This window comes from Panulirus ornatus, chromosome 15 (assembly GCF_036320965.1).
Source record: "Panulirus ornatus isolate Po-2019 chromosome 15, ASM3632096v1, whole genome shotgun sequence".
Classification (NCBI taxonomy): Eukaryota; Metazoa; Arthropoda; class Malacostraca; order Decapoda; family Palinuridae; genus Panulirus; species Panulirus ornatus.
The window spans coordinates 52,498,824-52,521,975 of NC_092238.1; the positions used below are offsets into that span (position 1 = coordinate 52,498,824).

Sequence of the window (23,152 nt, forward strand, 5' to 3'; positions counted from 1 at the left end):
ATATATATATATATATATATATATATATATATATATTTATATATATATATATATATATTTTTTTTTTTTATTTTTTTTTTTTTTTATACTTTGTCGCTGTCTCCCGCGTTTGCGAGGTAGCGCAAGGAAACAGACGAAAGAAATGGCCCAACCCCCCCCATACACATGTACATACACACGTCCACACACTCAAATATACATACCTACACAGCTTTCCATGGTTTACCCCGGACGCTTCACATGCCTTGATTCAATCCACTGACAGCACGTCAACCCCTGTATACCACATCGCTCCAATTCACTCTATTCCTTGCCCTCCTTTCACCCTCCTGCATGTTCAGGCCCCGATCACACAAAATCTTTTTCACTCCATCTTTCCACCTCCAATTTGGTCTCCCTCTTCTCCTCGTTCCCTCCACCTCCGACACATATATCCTCTTGGTCAATCTTTCCTCACTCATTCTCTCCATGTGCCCAAACCATTTCAAAACACCCTCTTCTGCTCTCTCAACCACGCTCTTTTTATTTCCACACATCTCTCTTACCCTTACGTTACTTACTCGATCAAACCACCTCACACCACACATTATCCTCAAACATCTCATTTCCAGCACATCCATCCTCCTGCGCACAACTCTATCCATAGCCCACGCCTCGCAACCATACAACATTGTTGGAACTACTATTCCTTCAAACATACCCATTTTTGCTTTCCGGGATAATGTTCTCGACTTCCACACATTTTTCAAGGCTCCCAAAATTTTCGCCCCCTCCCCCACCCTATGATCCACTTCCGCTTCCATGGTTCCATCCGCTGACAGATCCACTCCCAGATATCTAAAACACTTCACTTCCTCCAGTTTTTCACCATACAAACTCACCTCCCAATTGACTTGACCCTCAACCCTACTGTACCTAATAACCTTGCTCTTATTCACATTTACTCTTAACTTTCTTCTTCCACACACTTTACCAAACTCAGTCACCAGCTTCTGCAGTTTCTCACATGAATCCGCCACCAGCGCTGTATCATCAGCGAACAACAACTGACTCACTTCCCAAGCTCTCTCATCCCCAACAGACTTCATACTTGCCCCTCTTTCCAAGACTCTTGCATTTACCTCCCTAACAACCCCATCCATAAACAAATTAAACAACCATGGAGACATCACACACTCCTGCCGCAAACCTACATTCACTGAGAACCAATCACTTTCCTCTCTTCCTACACGTACACATGCCTTACATCCTCGATAAAAACTTTTCACTGCTTCTAACAACTTGCCTCCCACACCATATATTCTTAATACCTTCCACAGAGCATCTCTATCAACTCTATCATATGCCTTCTCCAGATCCATAAATGCTACATACAAATCCATTTGCTTTTCTAAGTATTTCTCACATACATTCTTCAAAGCAAACACCTGATCCACACATCCTCTACCACTTCTGAAACCACCAAGCTCTTCCCCAATCTGATGCTCTGTACATGCCTTCACCCTCTCAATCAATACCCTCCCATATAATTTACCAGGAATACTCAACAAACTTATACCTCTGTAATTTGAGCACTCACTCTTATCCCCTTTGCCTTTGTACAATGGCACTATGCACGCATTCCGCCAATCCTCAGGCACCTCACCATGAGTCATACATACATTAAATAACCTTACCAACCAGTCAACAATACAGTCACCCCCTTTTTTAATAAATTCCACAGCAATACCATCCAAACCTGCTGCCTTGCCGGCTTTCATCTTCCGCAAAGCTTTTACTACCTCTTCTCTGTTTACCAAATCATTTTCCCTAACCCTCTCACTTTGCACACCACCTCGACCCAAACACCCTATATCTGCCACTCTGTCATCAGACACATTCAACAAACCTTCAAAATACTCATTCCATCTCCTTCTCACATCACCACTACTTGTTATCACCTCCCCATTTATATATATATATATATATATATATATATATATATACTATGATAGGTCACAGTGATGCACTTACCTCGTGAGTAGAGATAGAAGATTCCCCTGACAATGTACTCTCACGAAAGTGCATGTGGGACTTAGAAGACTGACAAGGGAGTGAGTGGTGGGTGAAAATTTTGTTTCCATACTGTCTGCTGAACCAGCAATATCAGCATTAAATAGTGTAATTGCTTCTTGGCAGGTGGTGTAAATGCTCCCCAAGATTATTTTGCATATCCTTTTGATAGTTTCAGGCGTTCGTTTTATGTAGTTGTTAGTGAGGGCCAAGCTAGGGAACCGTAGTTGAATTTAGGTAGAATGAAGATGGTATAGACATCGTAAGCTCAATTGGTGAGACGCCTATTCATATCAGTCTGCGGAGAAGGTTCGACGGAATAAGGAAGATATGATAATATTGCTGGCATGACTCTCCCAGATTAACCTGTCGTCTGTATCAACACAAAGAGGTTTTTTTTTATTATCTGGCTATCTGAAGGATGTCTGGGCCTAGAGTGATATCGGGGGATAGGGTTTTGTCTGCAATCACACTGATATGCAGCATATCAGTTTTTGTTTGGTTGATGATGACGTCGTTGGCCATTGTCCATTCCTGAAGTTTGTTGATGATGTGCTAAGGGGAAGTGAACTGAGAATAATTGTTGGTTGTAATGCGAGTGCTGGAGTCGCCTCTGTAATTCCACCGGTGGTTTGTGTCCTTCTGGCTGTCATTGTAAGGATGAGGAAGCAGAGCGGCCCCATCTTAGAGCCCTGTGGTAAACAGCATTCTAGGGTAGTGATGTTAATTTGACTTCCATAAAGCGGACGATTTGGTGTCGCCAGGTCAGGGAGTCCAGTACCCAGGAGACAAGACGCTCCTTTAGTCCTAAGTCGACGGCTTTCTTTATGATGATGCTATGGTCTACTGAGTCGAAAGCCTCAGTGAAGTCTACGAAGATTAGTGCCGCCGAAGTCTTGCGCTTCTCCTGGCTGTGGTGCATGAAGTCTTCGAGGCTAAGAAGGTAATAAATGTTTAGGAAAGATATCATGTTTCCGAGATGCCGAGGGTCTACTGAATCAGCTATATCAATATAGGCCCAGTCAAACAAAATTTTCACAGATTAGACTAGGGATTAGAGTGATTGCAACAGATCGTAAGCTAAAGAGACTATGGGATGATGGATTTGGTTAGATTAGTGATTCATGCTTGTTCTCCAAGCTGTGGAGTATTCAGATTATTTGAGTAAAGCACTAATTATGGTGAGTAATTGTGTATTTAATTCATAGGAGAATACCTTGTATAGTTTCGGTGGAAGATCTATGGATGCGGTTAAGCGTTTGGTTTTCTGGGGATGAAGGCGCTTAGCTGATTGATATTCGTCTACTGTGTTCAGTGGAGATGGTGGTTGGTAGGTATGCTGGGAGGGAGCTCTTTTCGAGTTGTGGAAATCGATGGCAAATATTGGCAAAGTGGTTGCTAACTTGATGATAAGCTTGTTTACACAAGAGAAGGGGTGGAGCCCTCAATGTCAGAGCCAGTTAATTAATTCATTCTGTCATACCGCTGTCCTATCTTGGCTGCTTTAAATGCTGCAGCTTGTTTGGGTAATAGACCTTCGCGTTCAGGTTTGTTGCGGTTTCTTTTAGAAGTCGCTGTGACTTTAACGTTCGATTTCGCTGCTGCGTAGGTAGCTTAATGAGGCGGTTAATCTAAGGAGCGTCTCCTGGGTACAGGGCTATTATCTTATGGAGAAAGAAGTGTCGGTAGGCCTAACTTCAGGTTTCACGATACATCATCTGCACTGTTTACCTTAGTCAAGTGATGACGCGGTACCCACGAACTAAAATTTTTCTTTGCTGAGTCAGTTGGTGGCCGATAAGTTATGGTGTCTGGCTACTTTTATTGGGAGACGGTGAAGGCGGAAGACCACAAAACTGATAAATGAGAAAGGCGCCCAAGAAGAAGAGGCTGAGATGATAGGTAGTAGTCAGCAATGTCGGTAAGAATAAGGTCAAGAGTGCTTCGACTATACTTGGGAAAATATGCTATCTGAGATAGATGTAATTGTTCTTGGAAGATGATGGTGTCTATCTCAATGAAATACACATATCACAAGCTTAGGACAGGGGTACCTTCTTCTGAGTGCTTTAGGTATGCAGGTAAGGTTTTTGTAAAAGTTCTTTCCAGGTGAGGAGAGTAGCGGATGGTGGATCACGGATTAAATAATGATGATAACTTGGCGTGGGTGCAATGTAAGCGATACATTGACCCATAACACTTTCACACCTTCAGCTAGGATAGACGTAAGTCTTTCTGAAAAGAGAGTGCCACACCTTTCCTGAGCTTTGATGTACGACGATGGTAGAAGAGAATGTTGTCATTCAAGGTACAAATTTCAGGAATGATCTGCCAGGCCTTTGTTATTGCAATTACCTGGATGTGAACTGACGTAACCTTGATGGCTAGTTCCTCCAATTTGTTGGGCAGGCAGGTGACTTTCGTTAGCAACAGGGACGGCAGGTTATGCAATTTCCTTAGAACTTCAAAATCATTTAAGGGTTTAATTTTAGTTAGTTTACTTCATCTTCTATTGGTAATCAGTGTTTTAATTGCTTCCTATAGTTAAGTCAGCGCTTACTTCTGGCATGAAGTCTACTTCTGCCAAACACTGGTGTCGGGAAAGCCATTACTCTTCGTCAGAAGGCAGATATGAATGCTGGTGTTGGTCAGCGTCGTGATGGTGTTAACGTTAGACGGCCGCAGACCTGACCCTTGACTACAGGAAAGGTGGGAAACATTATCATTGTAAAGCTTTCTATTTTCTTTCACTAAAATAATCATCAGGATTTCATTGTCCTATGAAGATAGAGGTCGAGCCAGGTGTAATCTGAATATCTGGGTGGTAGAGACAGAACAAGTCACACTGACCCTCGGCGACTTGGTAGCACCACAAACATACGGATGATCCCCTGATCCCCTCGAAGGGTTGAGTGTGTGTTTGGATATGTGTGTGTGTGTTTGTATATGTGTGTGTGTGTGTGTGTGTGTGTGTGTGTGTGTGTGTGTGTGTGTGTGTGTGTGAGTGTGTGTGAGTCAAGTCAGTGTATGCGTCTGATAGCGGACTCCACTTGTTCTTGGTTATGCCGCGATTGAAATAACACATTCGGTAGTATCATTGAAACTGAGAAAAAAGAACAATATTTATTCAAGGAACTCGAAACTATTCCATAATCTCCCCGCTACGGATTGCAGCACAATCAAAGTACATAATGCCGTAACGATAATACTAATAATATTTTTCTCGGTGTATCTTAGTTGAAACGACTCGAGGCAGTTGAAGCCCCAGAGACCCCCCCCCCCCTCTCCTTTTTTCATAATTTCCGCTGTGATACCATCTAAACCCGTCGCCTTGCCGGCTTTCATCTTCTGCAAAGCTTTCAATACCTCTTCTCTGTTTACCAGGCCATTACCCTTTACCCTTTCACTTCGCGCACCACCTTGACCAAAACACCCTATATCTGCCACGCTATTATCAAACACATTCAACAAACCTTCAAATTACTCACTCCATCTCCTCACTTCACCACTACTTGTTATTACCTCCCCATTAGTCACCTTCACTAATATTGCCATTTGTTCTCTTTTCTTACGCCCTTTATTTACCTCCTTCCAAAACATCTTTTAATTCTCCCAAAAATTTAACAATACTCTCCCACCCAAACTCTAATTTTCCCTCTTTTTCAACTCTTGCACCTTTCTCTTCATCTTATACCCCTTTCTTTTATACATCTCCCGGTCATTTGCACTACTTTTCTGCGAAAATCGTCCAAATACCTCTCTCTTCTCTTTCACTAACAATCTTACTTCTTCATCCCACCAGACACTACACTTTCTAATGTGCCCACCTTCCACCTTTCTCAATCGTCAGGCATCTTATGTGCAAGCCATCACTGTTTCCCTAAATATATCCCATTCCTCCCCCATTTCTTTTACGTCATTTGCTCTCACTTTTTTCCGTTCTGCACTCAATCTCTCCTGGTACTTCCTCACGCAAGTCTCATTTCCAAGCTCACTTGCTCTCACATCTCTCTTCACCCAACATTCTCTCTTCTTTTCTGGAAACCTCTACAAATCTCCACTTTCGCCTCCACAAGATATGGTCAGAAATCCCTCAAGTTGCCCCTCTCAGCACATTAACATCCGAGAGTCTCACTTTCACGCGCCTATCAATCAATAGGTAATCCAATAACGCGCTTCAGCCATCTCTGCTACTTACATACGTATACTTATGTATATCTCTTTCTAAACCAGGTATTCCCAAACACCAGTCCTTTTTCAGCACACAAATCAATAAGCTCTTCACCATCTCCATTTACAACACTGAATACTCCATCTACACCAATTATTCCCTCAACTGCCACATTACTCACCTTTGCATTCAAATCGCTGATCACCATAGCCCGGTATCGTGCATCAAAGCTGCTGACACACTCACTCAGCTGATAAAAAACCTTCCTCTCCTGATCTTTCTTCTCATGCCCAGGTCCATAGGTATCAACACTCACGCATCTCTCTCCATCCACTTTTAGGTTTACCCATAACATCTTAGAGTTTACTTTCTTACAGTCTATAACATACTCCCAAAACTCCTCCTCTTGTCCTCTCACCAACCTCTGAATTTACTCTCACGACATTCCCAAACCATTCTTGCCTTTTACCTTCATTTTACTCAGAGCCAAAACATCCAGGTTCCTTTCTTCAAACATACTACCTATCTCTCCTTCTTTCTCATCTTTGTTAAACCCACACACATTTAGACTCACCAATCTGAGACTTTGAAGAGGAGGAGCACTCGCCGCATGACTCTTTCTTCTGTTCCCCTTTTAGAAAGTTAAAATACAAAGAGAGGAATGTTTCTACATATATATATATATATATATATATATATATACATATATATATATATATATATATATATATATATATATATATATATATATATATATATATATATATATATATATATATATATATAGAGGCATTTGGACGATTTTTGCAGGGAAAAAATGCAATTGAGTGGGAGAAGTATAAAAGAAAGAGACAGGAGGTCAAGAGAAAGCTGCAAGAGGTGAAAAAAAGGGCAAATGAGAGTTGGGGTGAGAGACTATCAGTAAATTTTAGGGAGAATAAAAAGATGTTCTGTAAGGAGGTAAATAGGGTGCGTAAGACAAGGGAGCAAATGGGAACTTCAGTGAAGGGCGTAAATGGGGAGGTGATAATAAGTAGTGGTGATGTGAGAAGGAGATGGAATGAGTATTTTGAAGGTTTGTTGAATGTGTCTGATGACAGAGTGGCAGATATAGGGTGTTTTGGTCGAGGTGGTGTGCAAAGTGAGAGGGTTAGGGAAAATGATTTGGTAAACAGAGAAGAGGTAGTAAAAGCTTTGCGGAAGATGAAAGCCGGCAAGGCAGCAGGTTTGGATGGTATTGCAGTGGAATTTATTAAAAAAGGGGGTGACTGTATTGTTGACTGGTTGGTAAGGTTATTTAATGTATGTATGACTCATGGTGAGGTGCCTGAGGATTGGCGGAATGCGTGCATAGTGCCATTGTACAAAGGCAAAGGGGATAAGAGTGAGTGCTCAAATTACAGAGGTATAAGTTTGTTGAGTATTCCTGGTAAATTATATGGGAGGGTATTGATTGAGAGGGTGAAGGCATGTACAGAGCATCAGATTGGGGAAGAGCAGTGCGGTTTCAGAAGTGGTAGAGGATGTGTGGATCAGGTGTTTGCTTTGAAGAATGTATGTGAGAAATACTTAGAAAAGCAAATGGATTTGTATGTAGCATTTATGGATCTGGAGAAGGCATATGATAGAGTTGATAGAGATGCTCTGTGGAAGGTATTAAGAATATATGGTGTGGGAGGCAAGTTGTTAGAAGCAGTGAAAAGTTTTTATCGAGGATGTAAGGCATGTGTACGTGTAGGAAGAGAGGAAAGTGATTGGTTCTCAGTGAATGTAGGTTTGCGGCAGGGGTGTGTGATGTCTCCATGGTTGTTTAATTTGTTTATGGATGGGGTTGTTAGGGAGGTAAATGCAAGAGTCCTGGAAAGAGGGGCAAGTATGAAGTCTGTTGGGGATGAGAGAGCTTGGGAAGTGAGTCAGTTGTTGTTCGCTGATGATACAGCGCTGGTGGCTGATTCATGTGAGAAACTGCAGAAGCTGGTGACTGAGTTTGGTAAAGTGTGTGGAAGAAGAAAGTTAAGAGTAAATGTGAATAAGAGCAAGGTTATTAGGTACAGTAGGGTTGAGGGTCAAGTCAATTGGGAGGTGAGTTTGAATGGAGAAAAACTGGAGGAAGTGAAGTGTTTTAGATATCTGGGAGTGGATCTGTCAGCGGATGGAACCATGGAAGCGGAAGTGGATCATAGGGTGGGGGAGGGGGCGAAAATTTTGGGAGCCTTGAAAAATGTGTGGAAGTCGAGAACATTATTTCGGAAAGCAAAAATGGGTATGTTTGAAGGAATAGTGGTTCCAACAATGTTGTATGGTTGCGAGGCGTGGGCTATGGATAGAGTTGTGCGCAGGAGGATGGATGTGCTGGAAATGAGATGTTTGAGGAAAATGTGTGGTGTGAGGTGGTTTGATCGAGTAAGTAACGTAAGGGTAAGAGAGATGTGTGGAAATAAAAAGAGCGTGGTTGAGAGAGCAGAAGAGGGTGTTTTGAAATGGTTTGGGCACATGGAGAGAATGAGTGAGGAAAGATTGACCAAGAGGATATATGTGTCGGAGGTGGAGGGAACGAGGAGAAGAGGGAGACCAAATTGGAGGTGGAAAGATGGAGTGAAAAAGATTTTGTGTGATCGGGGCCTGAACATGCAGGAGGGTGAAAGGAGGGCAAGGAATAGAGTGAATTGGAGCGATGTGGTATACAGGGGTTGACGTGCTGTCAGTGGATTGAATCAAGGCATGTGAAGCGTCTGGGGTAAACCATGGAAAGCTGTGTAGGTATGTATATTTGCGTGTGTGGACGTGTGTATGTACATGGGTATGGGGGGGGGGGGCATTTCTTTCGTCTGTTTCCTTGCGCTACCTCGCAAACGCGGGAGACCGCGACAAAGTATAAAAAAAAAAATATATATATATATATATATATATATATATATATATATATATATATATATATATATATATATATATATATATTTGCCGGGCACATAGTCGAGCGGTGGCATTCACACCTGTGGCACAGGCTCTCGGGTTCGATCCTGGCTGTTGGAGGTTTGTATGTTCTATGAGGGTGCGCGTTCATATGCAGTATATTCGTATTCATATACCTCCGTGTTGTAAAGTTAGGTTCGGTAAAATGCTCTCTGTTGGCTATGTGCACCTGCTCGGAAATAAGCGGTGTAGACCCGATTGCTCACCAACGTGAGAGGAGGGGTACTCGAGTCCATAGTATTCGAATAGTTATTTCCTATAAGCCAGGCACATAGCCTAGCGGTTGCATTCCCGCCTGTGGCACAAGGGTCTCGGGTTCGATCCTTGCTGTTGGAGGTTTGCATGTTCTATGTAGGTGCCCGTTCATATGCACCTTATTTGTATATATATTTGTATATATATATATATATATATATATATTTTAATTTTCCAAAAGAAGGAACAGAGAAGGGGGCCAGGTGAGGATATTCCCTCAAAGGCCCAGTCCTCTGTTCTTAACGCTACCTCGCTATCGCGGGAAATGGCGAATAGTATGAAAAAAAAAAAAAAAAAAAATATATATATATATATATATATATATATATATATATATATATATTTTTTTTTTTTTTTTTTTTTTTTTTTTTTTTTCATACTATTCGCCATTTCCCGCGATATTCACACTAAGTACTCGAATACCCTTCGTCTCACAATGGTGAGCAACGGGGTCTATACCGGTTGTTTCCGAACAGACGCACATAGCCAGCTGATAGCGTTTTACCGAACCTAACTGTACAACGCGGAGGTATATGAATACGAATAAAGTGCATATGAACGCGCACCTTCATAGAACATACAAACCTCCAACAGCCAGGATCGAACCTGGGACCCCTGTGCAAGAGGCAGGCATGTAACCGCTAGGCTATGGGACTGTATAATAGAAAACAACTATTCGAAGTACTAAGTACTCGAATATATATATATATATATACATATATATATATATATATATATATATATATTATTTATCTATTTATTTGGCTTTGTCGCTGTCTCCCGCGTTTGCGAGGTAGCGCAAGGAAACAGACGAAAGAAATGGCCCAACCCACCCCCATACACATGTATATACATACACGTCCACACACGCAAATATACATACCTATACATCTCAATGTACACATTTATATACACACACAGACACATACATATATACCCATGCACACAATTCACACTGTCTGCCTTTATTCATTCCCATCGCCACCTCGCCACACATGGAATACCATTCCCCTCCCCCCTCATGTGTGCGAGGTAGCGCTAGGAAAAGACAACAAAGGCCCCATTCGTTCACACTCAGTCTCTAGCTGTCATGCAATGATGCCCGAAACCACAGCTCCCTTTCCACATCCAGGCCCCACACTGCTTTCCATGGTTTACCTGATATATATATATATATATATATATATATATATATATATATATATATATATATATATATATATGTATATATATCATACAAACCTTCAACAGCCAGGATCGAACCCGGGACCCCTGTGCAAGAGGCAGGCATGCTAACCGCTAAGCTATGGGACTGTATAAGAGGAAACAACTATTCGAAATACTAAGTACTCGAATACCCTTCGTCTCACAATGGTGAGCAACGGGGTCTATACCGGTTGTTTCCGAACAGACGCACATAGCCAGCTGATAGCGTTTTACCGAACCTAACTGTACAACGCGGAGGTATATGAATACGAATAAAGTGCATATGAACGCGCACCTTCATAGAACATACAAACCTCCAACAGCCAGGATCGAACCCGGGACCCCTGTGCAAGAGGCAGGCATGTAACCGCTAGGCTATGGGACTGTATAATAGAAAACAACTATTCGAAGTACTAAGTACTCGAATACCCTTCGTCTCACAATGGTGAGCAACGGGGTCTATACCGGTTGTTTCCGAACAGACGCACATAGCCAGCTGATAGCGTTTTATATATATATATATATATATATATATATATATATATATATATATATATATATATATATATATATATATATATATATATATATATATATATGTACACATATATATTACCATGGGGAGAGGAAGAAAGAATACTTCCCACGTATTCCCTTCGTGTCGTAGAATGCGACTAAAAGGGGAGGAAGCAGGGGCTGGAAATACTCCCTTCTCGTTCTTTTTTTTTTTTAATTTTCCAAAAGAATGAACAGAGAAGGGGGCATGTTAAGGATACTCCCTCAAAGGCGCAGTTCTCTGTTCTTAACACTACCTCACATCTCTCTTAACCTATTATTACTTACTCGGTCAAACAACCTCACACCACATATTTTCCTCAACCATCTCATTTCCAGCACATCCACCCTCCTCCGCAGAAATCTATCTATAGCCCACGCCTCGCAACCATATAGCATTGTTGGATCCGCTATTCCTTAAAATATACCCATTTTTGCTTTCTAAGATAACGTTTTCGACTTCCACACATTCTTCAACGCGCCCAAAAATTTTGCCCCCAACCCCACCCGATGAATCACTTCCGCTTACATGTTTCCATCCGCTGCCAAACCCACTCCCAGATATCTAAAACACTTCACTTCTTCCAGTTTTTCTCCATTCAAACTTGCCTACAAAATCACTTGTCCCGTGACTATACTGTACCTAATAACCTTGCTCTTATTCACATTTACTCTCATTTTCTTTTTTCACACTTTATCAAACTCAGTCACCATCTTCAGCAGTTTCTTATACGAATAAGCCACCAACGCTGTATCATCAGCGAACAACAACTGACTCCCTTCCCAAGCTCTTTCATTGAAAAGATACAGCATACTTGCCTCTCTTTCCAAAACTCTTGCATTCACCTCCCTAACAACCCCATCCATAAACAAGTTAAACAACGATGGAGGCATCACGCTCCCCTGCCGCAAACCAACATTCACTGAAAGCCAATCACTTTCCACTCTTCCTAAACGTACACATGCCTTAAACCCTCGATAAAAACTTTTCACTGCTTCTAACAACTTGCCTTCCACACCATCAATTCTTAATACCTTCCACAGATCATCTCTATCAAGTCCAGATCCATAAATGCTACATGCTAATCCATTTGCTTTTCTAAGTATTTCTCACATACATTCTTCAAAGCAAACACCTGATCCACACATCCCCTACCACTTTTGAAACCAAACTACTCTTCCCCAATCTGATGCTCTGTACATGTCTTCACCCTCTCAATCAATACCCTTCCATATAATTTCCCAGGTATGCACAACAAAGGCCACATTCGTTCAGTCTCACTCTCTAGCGGTAATGTATAATGCACCGAGACCACCTCTCCCTTTCCAAATTCAAGTCCCACAAAAATTTCCATGGTTTACCACAGACGCTTTATATGCACTGGTTCATTCCATTGAAAGGACGTCGACCACGGTATACCGCATCGTTCCAATTCACTCTATTACTTCCACGCCTTTCACCCTCCTGCATGTTCAGGCCCCGATCACTCAAAATCTTTTTCGCTCCATCTTTCCACCTCCAATTCCGTCTCCCACTTCTCCTCGTTCCCTCCACCTCTGACACATACATCCTCTTGTTCAATCATTCCTCACTCATTCTCTCCATGTGACCAAACCATTTCAAAACACCCTCTTCTGCTCTCTCACCACAATCTTTTTATTACCACACATCTCTCTTAACCTTACATTATTTACTCGATCAAACTACTTCACACCACATATTGTCCTCAAACATCTCATTTCCAGCACATCCACCCACCGCCGCAGAACTCTATCCATAGCCCACGCCTCGCAACCATATATCATTGTTGAAACCACTATTCCATCAAACATACCCATTTTTGATTTCCGAAATAATGTTCTGGACTTCCACACATTCTACAACGCTCCCAGAAATTTCGCCCCCTCCCCTATCCAATGATTCTCTTACGCTTCCATGATTTCATCCGCTGCCAAATCCACTCACAGATATCTAAAACACTTCACTTCCTCCAGGTTTTCTCCATTCAAACTTACCTCCATATTGACTTTTCCCTCGATCCAACAGTACCTAATATCCTTCCTCTTATTCACATTTACTCTCAGCTTTCTTCTTTCACACGCTTTACCAAACTCAGTCATCATCTTCTGTAGTTTCTCACCCCAATCAGCCACCAGCGCTGTATCATCAGCGAACAACAACTGACTCACTTCCCAAGCTCTCTCATCCACGAGAGACTGCTTGCTTGCCTCTCTTTCCAAAACTCTTGCATTCACCTCCCTAACAACCCTATCCATATTACGAACCATAGAGACATCACTCACCCCTGCCGCAAACCAACATTCAATGAGAAACAATCTCTTTCTTCTCTTCCTACACGTACATATGCCTTACATCCTCGATAAAAACTTTTCACTGCTTCTAACAACTTACCTCACACAACATATATTCTTAATATCTTCCAATATGCATCTCTATCAAATCGAGATCCATAAATGGTACGTACAAATTCATTTGCTTTTCTAAGTATTTCTCACATACATCATTCTAAGCAAACACCTGATCCATACATCCCCTACCACTTCTGAAACCACACTGCTCTTCCCCAATCTGATGCTCTGTACATGCCTTCACCCTCTCAATCAATACCCTCCCATATCATTTTCCAGGGATACTCAACAAACTTATACCTCTGTAACTTGAGCACTCCCTTTTATCCACTTTGCCTTTGTAAAATGGCACTATGCAAGCATTCCGCCATTCCTAAGGCACCTCACCATGAGTCATACGTACATTAAATATCCTTACCAACCAGTCAACAATAGAGTCACCCCTGTTTAATTAAATTCCATTGCAACACCATCCTAACAAGCTACTTAAACTTGTTTCCTTGTCTTTAAGTGTAGCATATACAGAAAACCCACCAATGTATGCTCATATATCTATTATTACTCATCTCAAAATGACAGAGTTAAATTATCATCAATTCAATCTATGTTCCTATGAGCATTACGTTTTTGCAGTCCAGAGTTCATTGATGATGAGTTTGAGAAGATATATTCTATTGGATCCAAGTTAAAGTACCCTAGATCTTTCATTGATAAATCCCTTAAGTTAGCAAAGAAATCGTTTTATAAAGCTGAGCCCAAACCTCCCATTGACACCAAGAATCTTTTAGTTCTCCCTTTTAATAATAATTGCACTTTGCTTCACATATTGCTTAAATCCTTTAATGTAAATGTTGCCTTTAGCAACAATACTACTATAAAGAATATCTTAATCAGAAATTCATCAGAAAATTCTCCTGGATGCATCTATAAAGTTCCTTGCGGAAACTGTGATAAATTTTATGTTGGTCAGATTGGTAAGGATCTTTCTGTTAGGCTTAAGCAACATAAATATATATATATATATATATATATATATATATATATATATATATATATATATATATATATATATATATATATATATATATATATATATATATATACATAAATCCTCCCCTCCTTGTATTTTTTAACTTTCTAAAATGGGAAACAGAAGAAGGAGTCACGCGGGGAGTGCTCATCCTCCTCGAAGGCTCAGATTGGGGTGCCTAAATGTGTGTGGATGTAACCAAGATGTGAAAAAAGGAGAGATAGGTAGTATGTTTCAGGAAAGGAACCTGGTTGTTTTGGCTCTGAGTGAAACGAAGCTCAAGGGTAAAGGGGAAGAGTGGTTTGGGAATGTCTTGGGAGTAAAGTCAGGGTAGAGTGAGAAGACAAGAGCAAGGGAAGGAGTAGCAATACTCCTGAAACAGGAGTTGTGGGAGTATGTGATAGAATGTAAGAAAGTAAATTCTCAATTAATATGGGTAAAACTGAAAGTTGATGGAGAGAGATGGGTGATTATTGGTGCATATGCACCTGGGCATGAGAAGAAAGATCATAAGAGGCAAGTGTTTTGGGAGCAGCTGAATGAGTGTGTTAGTGGTTTTGATGCACGAGACCGGGTTATAGTGATGGGTGATTTGAATGCAAAGGTGAGTAATGTGGCAGTTGAGGGAATAATTGGTATAAATGGGGTGTTCAGTGTTGTAAATGGAAATGGTGAAGAGCTTGTAGATTTATGTGCTGAAAAAGGACTGATGATTGGGAATACCTGGTTTAAAAAGCGAGATATACATAAGTGTACTTATGTAAGTAGGAGAGATGGCCAGAGAGCGTTATTGGATTACGTGTTAATTGACAGGCGCGCGAAAGAGAGACTTTTGGATGTTAATGTGCTGAGAGGTGCAACTGGAGGGATGTCTGATCATTATCTTGTGGAGTATAAGGTGAAGATTTGTATGGGTTTTCAGAAAAGAAGAGTGAATGTTGGGGTGAAGAGGGTGGTGAGATTAAGTGAGCTTGGGAAGGAGACTTGTGTGAGGAAGTACCAGGAGAGACTGAGTACAGAATGGAAAAAGGTGAGAACAATGGAAGTAAGGGGATTGGGGGAGGAATGGGATGTATTTAGGGAATCAGTGATGGATTGCGCAAAAGATGCTTGTGGCATGAGAAGAGTGGGAGGTGGGTTGATTAGAAAGGGTAGTGAGTGGTGGGATGAAGAAGTAAGAGTATTAGTGAAAGAGAAGAGAGAGGCATTTGGACGATTTTTGCAGGGAAAAAATGCAATTGAGTGGGAGATGTATAAAAGAAAGAGACAGGAGGTCAAGAGAAAGGTGCAAGAGGTGAAAAAAGGGCAAATGAGAGTTGGGGTGAGAGAGTATCATTAAATTTTTTGGGAGAATAAGAAGATGTTCTGGAAGGAGGTAAATAAAGTGCGTAAGACAAGGGAGCAAATGGGAACTTCAGTGAAGGGTGCAAATGGGGAGGTGATAACAAGTAGTGGTGATGTGAGAAGGAGATGGAGTGAGTATTTTGAAGGTTTGATGAATGTGTTTGATGATAGAGTGGCAGATATAGGGTGTTTTGGTCGAGGTGGTGTGCAAAGTGCGAGGGTTAGGGAAAATGAGTTGGTAAACAGAGAAGAGGTAGTAAAAGCTTTGCGGAAGATGAAAGCCGGCAAGGCAGCAGGTTTGGATAGTATTGCAGTGGAATTTATTAAAAAAGGGGGTGACTGTATTGTTGACTGGTTGGTAAGGTTATTTAATGTATGTATGACTCATGGTGAAGTGCCTGAGGATTGGCGGAATGCGTGCATAGTGCCATTGTACAAAGGCAAAGGGGATAAGAGTGAGTGCTCAAATTACGGAGGTATAAGTTTGTTGAGTATTCCTGGTAAATCATATGGGAGGATATTGATTGAGAGGGTGAAGGCATGTACAGAGCATCAGATTGGGGAAGAGCAGTGTGGTTTCAGAAGTGGTAGAGGATGTGTGGATCATGTGTTTGCTTTGAAGAATGTATGTGAGAAACACTTAGAAAAGCAAATGGATTTGTATGTAGCATTTATGGATCTGGAGAAGGCATATGATAGAGTTGATAGAGATGATCTGTGGAAGGTATTAAGAATATATGGTGTGGGACGCAAGTTGTTAGAAGCAGTGAAAAGTTTTTATCGAGGGTGTAAGGCATGTGTACGTGTAGGAAGAGAGGAAAGTGATTGGATCTCAGTGAATGTAGGTTTGCGGCAGGGGTGTGTGATGTCTCCATGGTTGTTTAATTTGTTTGTGGATGGGGTTGTTAGGGAGGTGAATGGAAGAGTTTTGGAAAGAGGGGCAAGTATGAAGTCTGTTGGGGATGAGAGAGCTTGGGAAGTGAGTTAGTTATTGTTCGCTGATGATACAGCGCTGGTGGCTGATTCATGTGAGAAACTGCAGAAGCTGGTGACTGAGTTTGGTAAAGTGTGTGAAAGAAGAAAGTTAAGGGTAAATGTGAATAAGAGCAAGGTTATTAGGTACAGTAGGGTTGAGGGTCAAGTCAATTGGGAGGTGAGTTTGAATGGAGAAAAACTGGAGGAAGTGAAGTGTTTTAGATATCTGGGAGTGGATCTGGCAGCGGATGGAACCATGGAAGCGGAAGTGGATCATAGGGTGGGGGAGGGGGCGAAAATTCTGAGAGCCTTGAAGAATGTGTGGAAGTCGAGAACATTATCTCGGAAAGCAAAAATGGGTATGTTTGAAGGAATAGTGGTTCCAACAATGTTGTATGGTTGCGAGGCGTGGGTTATGGATAGAGTTGTGCGCAGGAGGATGGATGTGCTGGAAATGAGATGTTTGAGGACAATGTGTGGTGTGAGGTGGTTTGATCGAGTAAGTAACGTAAGGGTAAGAGAGATGTGTGGAAATAAAAAGAGCGTGGTTGAGAGAGCAGAAGAGGGTGTTTTGAAATGGTTCGGGCACATGGAAAGAATGAGTGAGGATAGATTGACCAAGAGAATATATGTGTTGGAGGTGGAGGGATCAAGGAGAAGAGGGAGACCAAATTGGAGGTGGAAAGTTGGAGTGAAAAAGATTTTGTGTGATCGGGGCCTGACCATGCAGGAGGGTGAAAGGAGGGCAAGGAATAGAGTGAATTGGAGCGATGTGGTATACCGGGTTGACGTGCTGTCAGTGGATTGAATCAAGGCATGTGAAGCGTCTGGGGTAAACCATGGAGAGCTGTGTAGGTATGTATATTTGCGTGTGTGGACGTATGTATATACATGTGTATGGGGGTGGGTTGGGCCATTTCTTTCGCCTGTTTCCTTGCGCTACCTCGCAAACGCGGGACACAGCGACAAAGCAAAAAAAAAAATGAAAAAATATATATACATATATATTATTATTACTATTATTATTATTATTATTATTATGATTATTATTTTGTTTTGTCGCTGTCTCCCGCGTTTGCGAGGTAGTGCAAGGAAACAGACGAAAGAAATGGCCCAGCCCACCCCCATACACATGTATATACACACACGTCCTCACACGCAAATATACATACCTATACATCTCAATGTACACATATATATACACACACAGACACATGCATATATACCCATTCACAAAATTCTCACTGTCTGCCTTTATTCATTCCCATCGCCACCTCACCACACATGGAATACCATCCCCCTCCCCCTCATGTGTGCGAGGCAGCACTAGGAAAAGACAACAAAGGCCCCATTCGTTCACACTCAGTCACTAGCTGTCAGGCAATAATTCCCGAAACCACACCTCCCTTTCCACATCCAGGCCCCACACAACGTTCCATGGTTTCCCCCACACGCTTCACATGCCCTGATTCAATCCACTGACAGCAAGTCAAACCCGGTATACCACATCGATTCAATTCAATATATTCCTTGCCCGCCTTTCACCCTACTGCTTGTTCAGGCCTCGATCACTCAAAATCTTTTTCACTCCATCTTTCCACCTCCAATTTGGTCTCCCACTTCTCCTCGTTCCCTCCACCTCCGACACATATATCTTCTTGGTCAATCTTTCCTCACTCATTCTCTCCATGTGCCCAAACCATTTCAAAACACCATCTTCTTCTCTCTCAACCACGCTCTTTTTATTTCCACACATCTCTCTTACCCTTACGTTACTTACTCGATCAAACCACCTCACACCACATATTGTCCTCAAACATCTCATTTCCAGCACATCCACCCTCCTGCGCACAACTCTATCCATAGCCCACGCCTCGGAACCATACAACATTGTTGGAACCACTATTCCTTCAAACATACCCATTTTTGCTTTCCGAGATAATGTTCTCGACTTCCAAATATTCTTCAAGGTTCCCAGGATTTTCGCCCCCTCCCCCACCCTATGATTCACTTCCGCTTCCATGGTTCCATCCGCTGCCAGATGCACTCCCAAATATCTAAAACACTTTACTTCCTCCAGTTTTTCTCTATTCCAACTTACCTCCCAATTGACTTGACCCTGAAACCTACTGTACCTAATAACCTTGCTCTTATTCACATTTACTCTTAACTTTCTTCTTTCACACACTTTACCAAACCCAGTCACTAGCTTCTGCAGTTTCTCACATGAATCAGTCACCAGCGCTGTATCATCAGCGAACAACTGACTCACTTCCCAAGCTCTCATCCACAACAGACTTCATACTTGCCCCTCATTCCAAAACTCTTGCATTCACCTCCCTAACGACCCCATCCATAAAGAAATTAAACAACCGTGGAGACATCACACACCCCTGCCGCAAACCTACATTCACTGAGAACTAATCACTTTCCTCTCTTCCTACACGTACACATGCCTTACATCCTCGATAAAAACTTTTCACTGCTTCTAACAACTTGCCTCCCACTCCATATATTTTTAATACCTTCCACAGAGCATCTCTATCAACTCTATCATATGCCTTCTCCAGATCCATAAATGCCATATACAAATCCATTTGCTTTTCTAAGTATTTCTCACATACATTCTTCAAAGCAAACACCTGATCCACCAATCCTCTACCACTTCTGACACCACACTCCTCTTCCCAAATATGATGCTCTGTACATACCTTCACCCTCTCAATCAATACCCTCCCATATAATTTACCAAGGGACAAGGGAGCAAACCGGAACTTCAGTGAAGGGCGCTAATGGGGACTTGATAGCAAGTAGTGGTGATGTGAGAAGGAGATGGAGTGAGTATTTTGAAGGTTTGTTGAATGTGTTTGATGATAGAGTGGCAGATATAGGGTGTCTTGGTCGAGGTGGTGTGCAAAGTGAGAGAGTTAGGGAAAATGATTTGGTAAACAGAGAAGAGGTAGTAAAAGCTTTGCGGAAGATGAAAACGGGCAAGGCAGCAGGTTTGGATGGTAATGCAGTGAAATTTATTAGAAAAGGGGGTGACCGTATTGTAGACTGGTTGGTAAGGTTATTTAATGTATGTATGACTCATGGTAAGGTGACTGAGGATTGGCGGAATGCGTGCATAGTGCCATTGTACAAAGGCAAAGGGGATAAGAGTGAGTGCTCAAATTACAGAGGTATAAGATTGTTGAGTATATCTGTTGAATTATATGTATATATATATATATATATATATATATATATATATATATATATATATATATATATATATATATATATATATATATATATATATATATATATATATATATATATATATATATATATATATATATATATATATATATATATATATATATATATATATATATATATATATATATATATATATATATATATATATATATATATATATATATAAATATATATATATATATATATATATATATATATATATATATATATATATATATATATATATATATATAAAATATATATATATATACATATATATATATATATATATATATATATATATATATATATATATATATATATATATATATATATATATATATATACATATAAATATGTATATATATATATATATATATATATATATATATATATATATATATATATATATATATATATATATATATATATATATATATATATATATATATATATATATATAATATATATATATATATATATATATATATATATATATATATATATATATATATATATATATATATATATATATATATATATATATATATATATATATATATATATATATATATATATATATATATATATATATATATATATATATATATATATATATATATATATATATATATATATATATATATATATATATATATATATATATATATATATATATATATATATATATATATATATATATATATATATATATATATATATATATATATATATATATATATATATATACATATATATATATATATATATATATATATATATATATATATATATATATATATATATATATATATATATATATATATATATATATATATATATATATATATATGTATATATATATATATATATATATATATATATATATATATATATATATATATATATATATATATATATATATATATATATATATATATATATATATATATATATATATATATATATATATATATATATATATATATATATATATATATATCCCGTTATCTGGAGGTGTTGACTCCTCCTCAACAGCAGCCATTGTCTTCTCCATGTGTCACTTGGTGATACAGGCAGTTGCTAATGGTGAAGAGAAGGTACTGGAAGATGTGAGGCGCATAGTGTCCCAAGCTGACTATGTTCCTCGAGATCGTCGGGAGCTTTGTGGCAGACTTTTCCACACAGTCTACATGGCTACTGAGAACTCGTCAACAGAGACCAAATCTCGAGCAAAACTTCTTTCCCAGCAGATTGGAAGCTACCACATACCAATAGGAATTGACAGTATGGTGTCAGCAGCACTAGACATCTTCAGTGCTGCCACAGGTTTCATCCCAAAGTTTAGAGTGCGTGGAGGAACAGTTAGAGAAAACCTTGCCTTGCAGAACGTGCAAGCAAGACTTCGTATGGTGCTTGAATATCTCTTTGCTCAGTTGATGCTCTGGGTTCGTGGAAGACAGGATGGACTCTTGGTTTTAGGATCTGCAAATGTAGATGAGGCACTAAGGGGATACATGACTAAATATGACTGTAGTTCTGCTGATATTAATCCCATCGGTGGATTTTCCAAGGCTGACCTCAAGAGATTTCTGCTTCTAGCCAAAGACAGACTTAATGTTCCTTTTCTAGGCGATATTCTAGGAGCGCCACCTACTGCAGAACTTGAACCACTTGAGGAGGGCTCACTTGTACAAACAGATGAAGCAGACATGGGCATGTCATATGATGAACTGTCCACATATGGAAAGCTTCGAAAAGTTGAATGTTGTGGTCCATACTCCATGTTTGGCAAGCTAGTTCATCTTTGGTCTGATCAATGTGCACCTAAAGAGGTTGCAGAGAAAGTTAAGGTGTTCTTCCGTTGTTACAGTGTTAACCGCCACAAGATGACTGTTTTGACTCCAGCATACCATGCTGAGACATATTCATCTGATGATCATCGCTTTGACCACCGACAGTTCCTGTACAACTACCGCTGGGTGTGGCAGTTTAAAGCTATAGATAAAGCAGTGGAAAAGTTAGATTGTGGAAGGGATGGAGATCAAGTTGAAAGAAGTGGGCCTACATGTTCCAATAAAGGCAGTCGGTCTTCTTTCACACGGCCTTCATCGCGGTCATTCAACAACTCACTCACTGGATTTACTGGTAGTGAGTCTCATCCTCGAGGAGTAGAAGTAGCACCTGGACCTGTCATTCAAGATGCACACAGTGAACAAGACTGCACAAATGAAAGTAAACATATTGCATTGAATATGATAGTGCCACACTACCAAGATCAGAAAATGGAAAGTAGTAAAAGTTCATCCTCTCATCTTGGACCTGCTAGTGAGGAAGACCGAAAACGCCGTGGATCAACATCAATCTTTGTTAATGCTCTTGGACACAGTACTCAGAAAGCAAGTCGTTGTGGGGATTCAGCTTCTTCTACCATTCAGTACCTTAATAACAACATACAAATGTAAAGAGTTTTTTAGTAGATAATAACATTTTATATCTTTTTTTTTCATATGTAATTGCTTTTTCCAACTTTGTATAGCAAACATCAGGAATGTGATAATACTGGCCTCACTTACACATCTCCACTCTCCAGCTGTCAAGTATGATTTACTGAAACCAGCACTTACCATCCAAAACCAGGTCTTTTAGATTGCTTCATATGCTCTGGATCAGTCCATTACCATCTTGTTGATCCTATATTTCACATGAATCCAGGTCATTCTATCCTATGCATGCCCTTCATTTTCCTGAATGTTTAGGCCCCAGTACCCCAAAGCCTCCTTCAGTCATTCCTTTCATCTCCTTCTCGGTCTCCCTATTCCCATTTGTTTCATCTACTTTTAATATTAAGATCCTCTTAGTCAGTCTTTCTTTGCTCATCTTTGTTATATATATTCATATATGCTTAATATATTCCCTGGGGATAGGGGAGAAAGAATACTTCCCACGTATTCCCTGCGTGTCGTAGAAGGCGACTAAAA

At 40.0% G+C, this 23,152-nt stretch overlaps 1 protein-coding gene across 1 annotated transcript; it reads left to right on the forward strand.

Moving 5' to 3' along the window:
- Window positions 1-21,175: 21,175 nt before the first annotated feature.
- On the forward strand, window positions 21,176-22,636 carry LOC139753635 (glutamine-dependent NAD(+) synthetase-like; the record flags this gene model as incomplete). The annotated part of the gene is made up of 2 exons (XM_071670244.1): window positions 21,176-22,382; window positions 22,434-22,636. Coding segments are annotated over 2 exons (1,410 nt in total), but the record flags the coding sequence as incomplete, so codon positions are not given.
- Window positions 22,637-23,152: the final 516 nt, after the last annotated feature.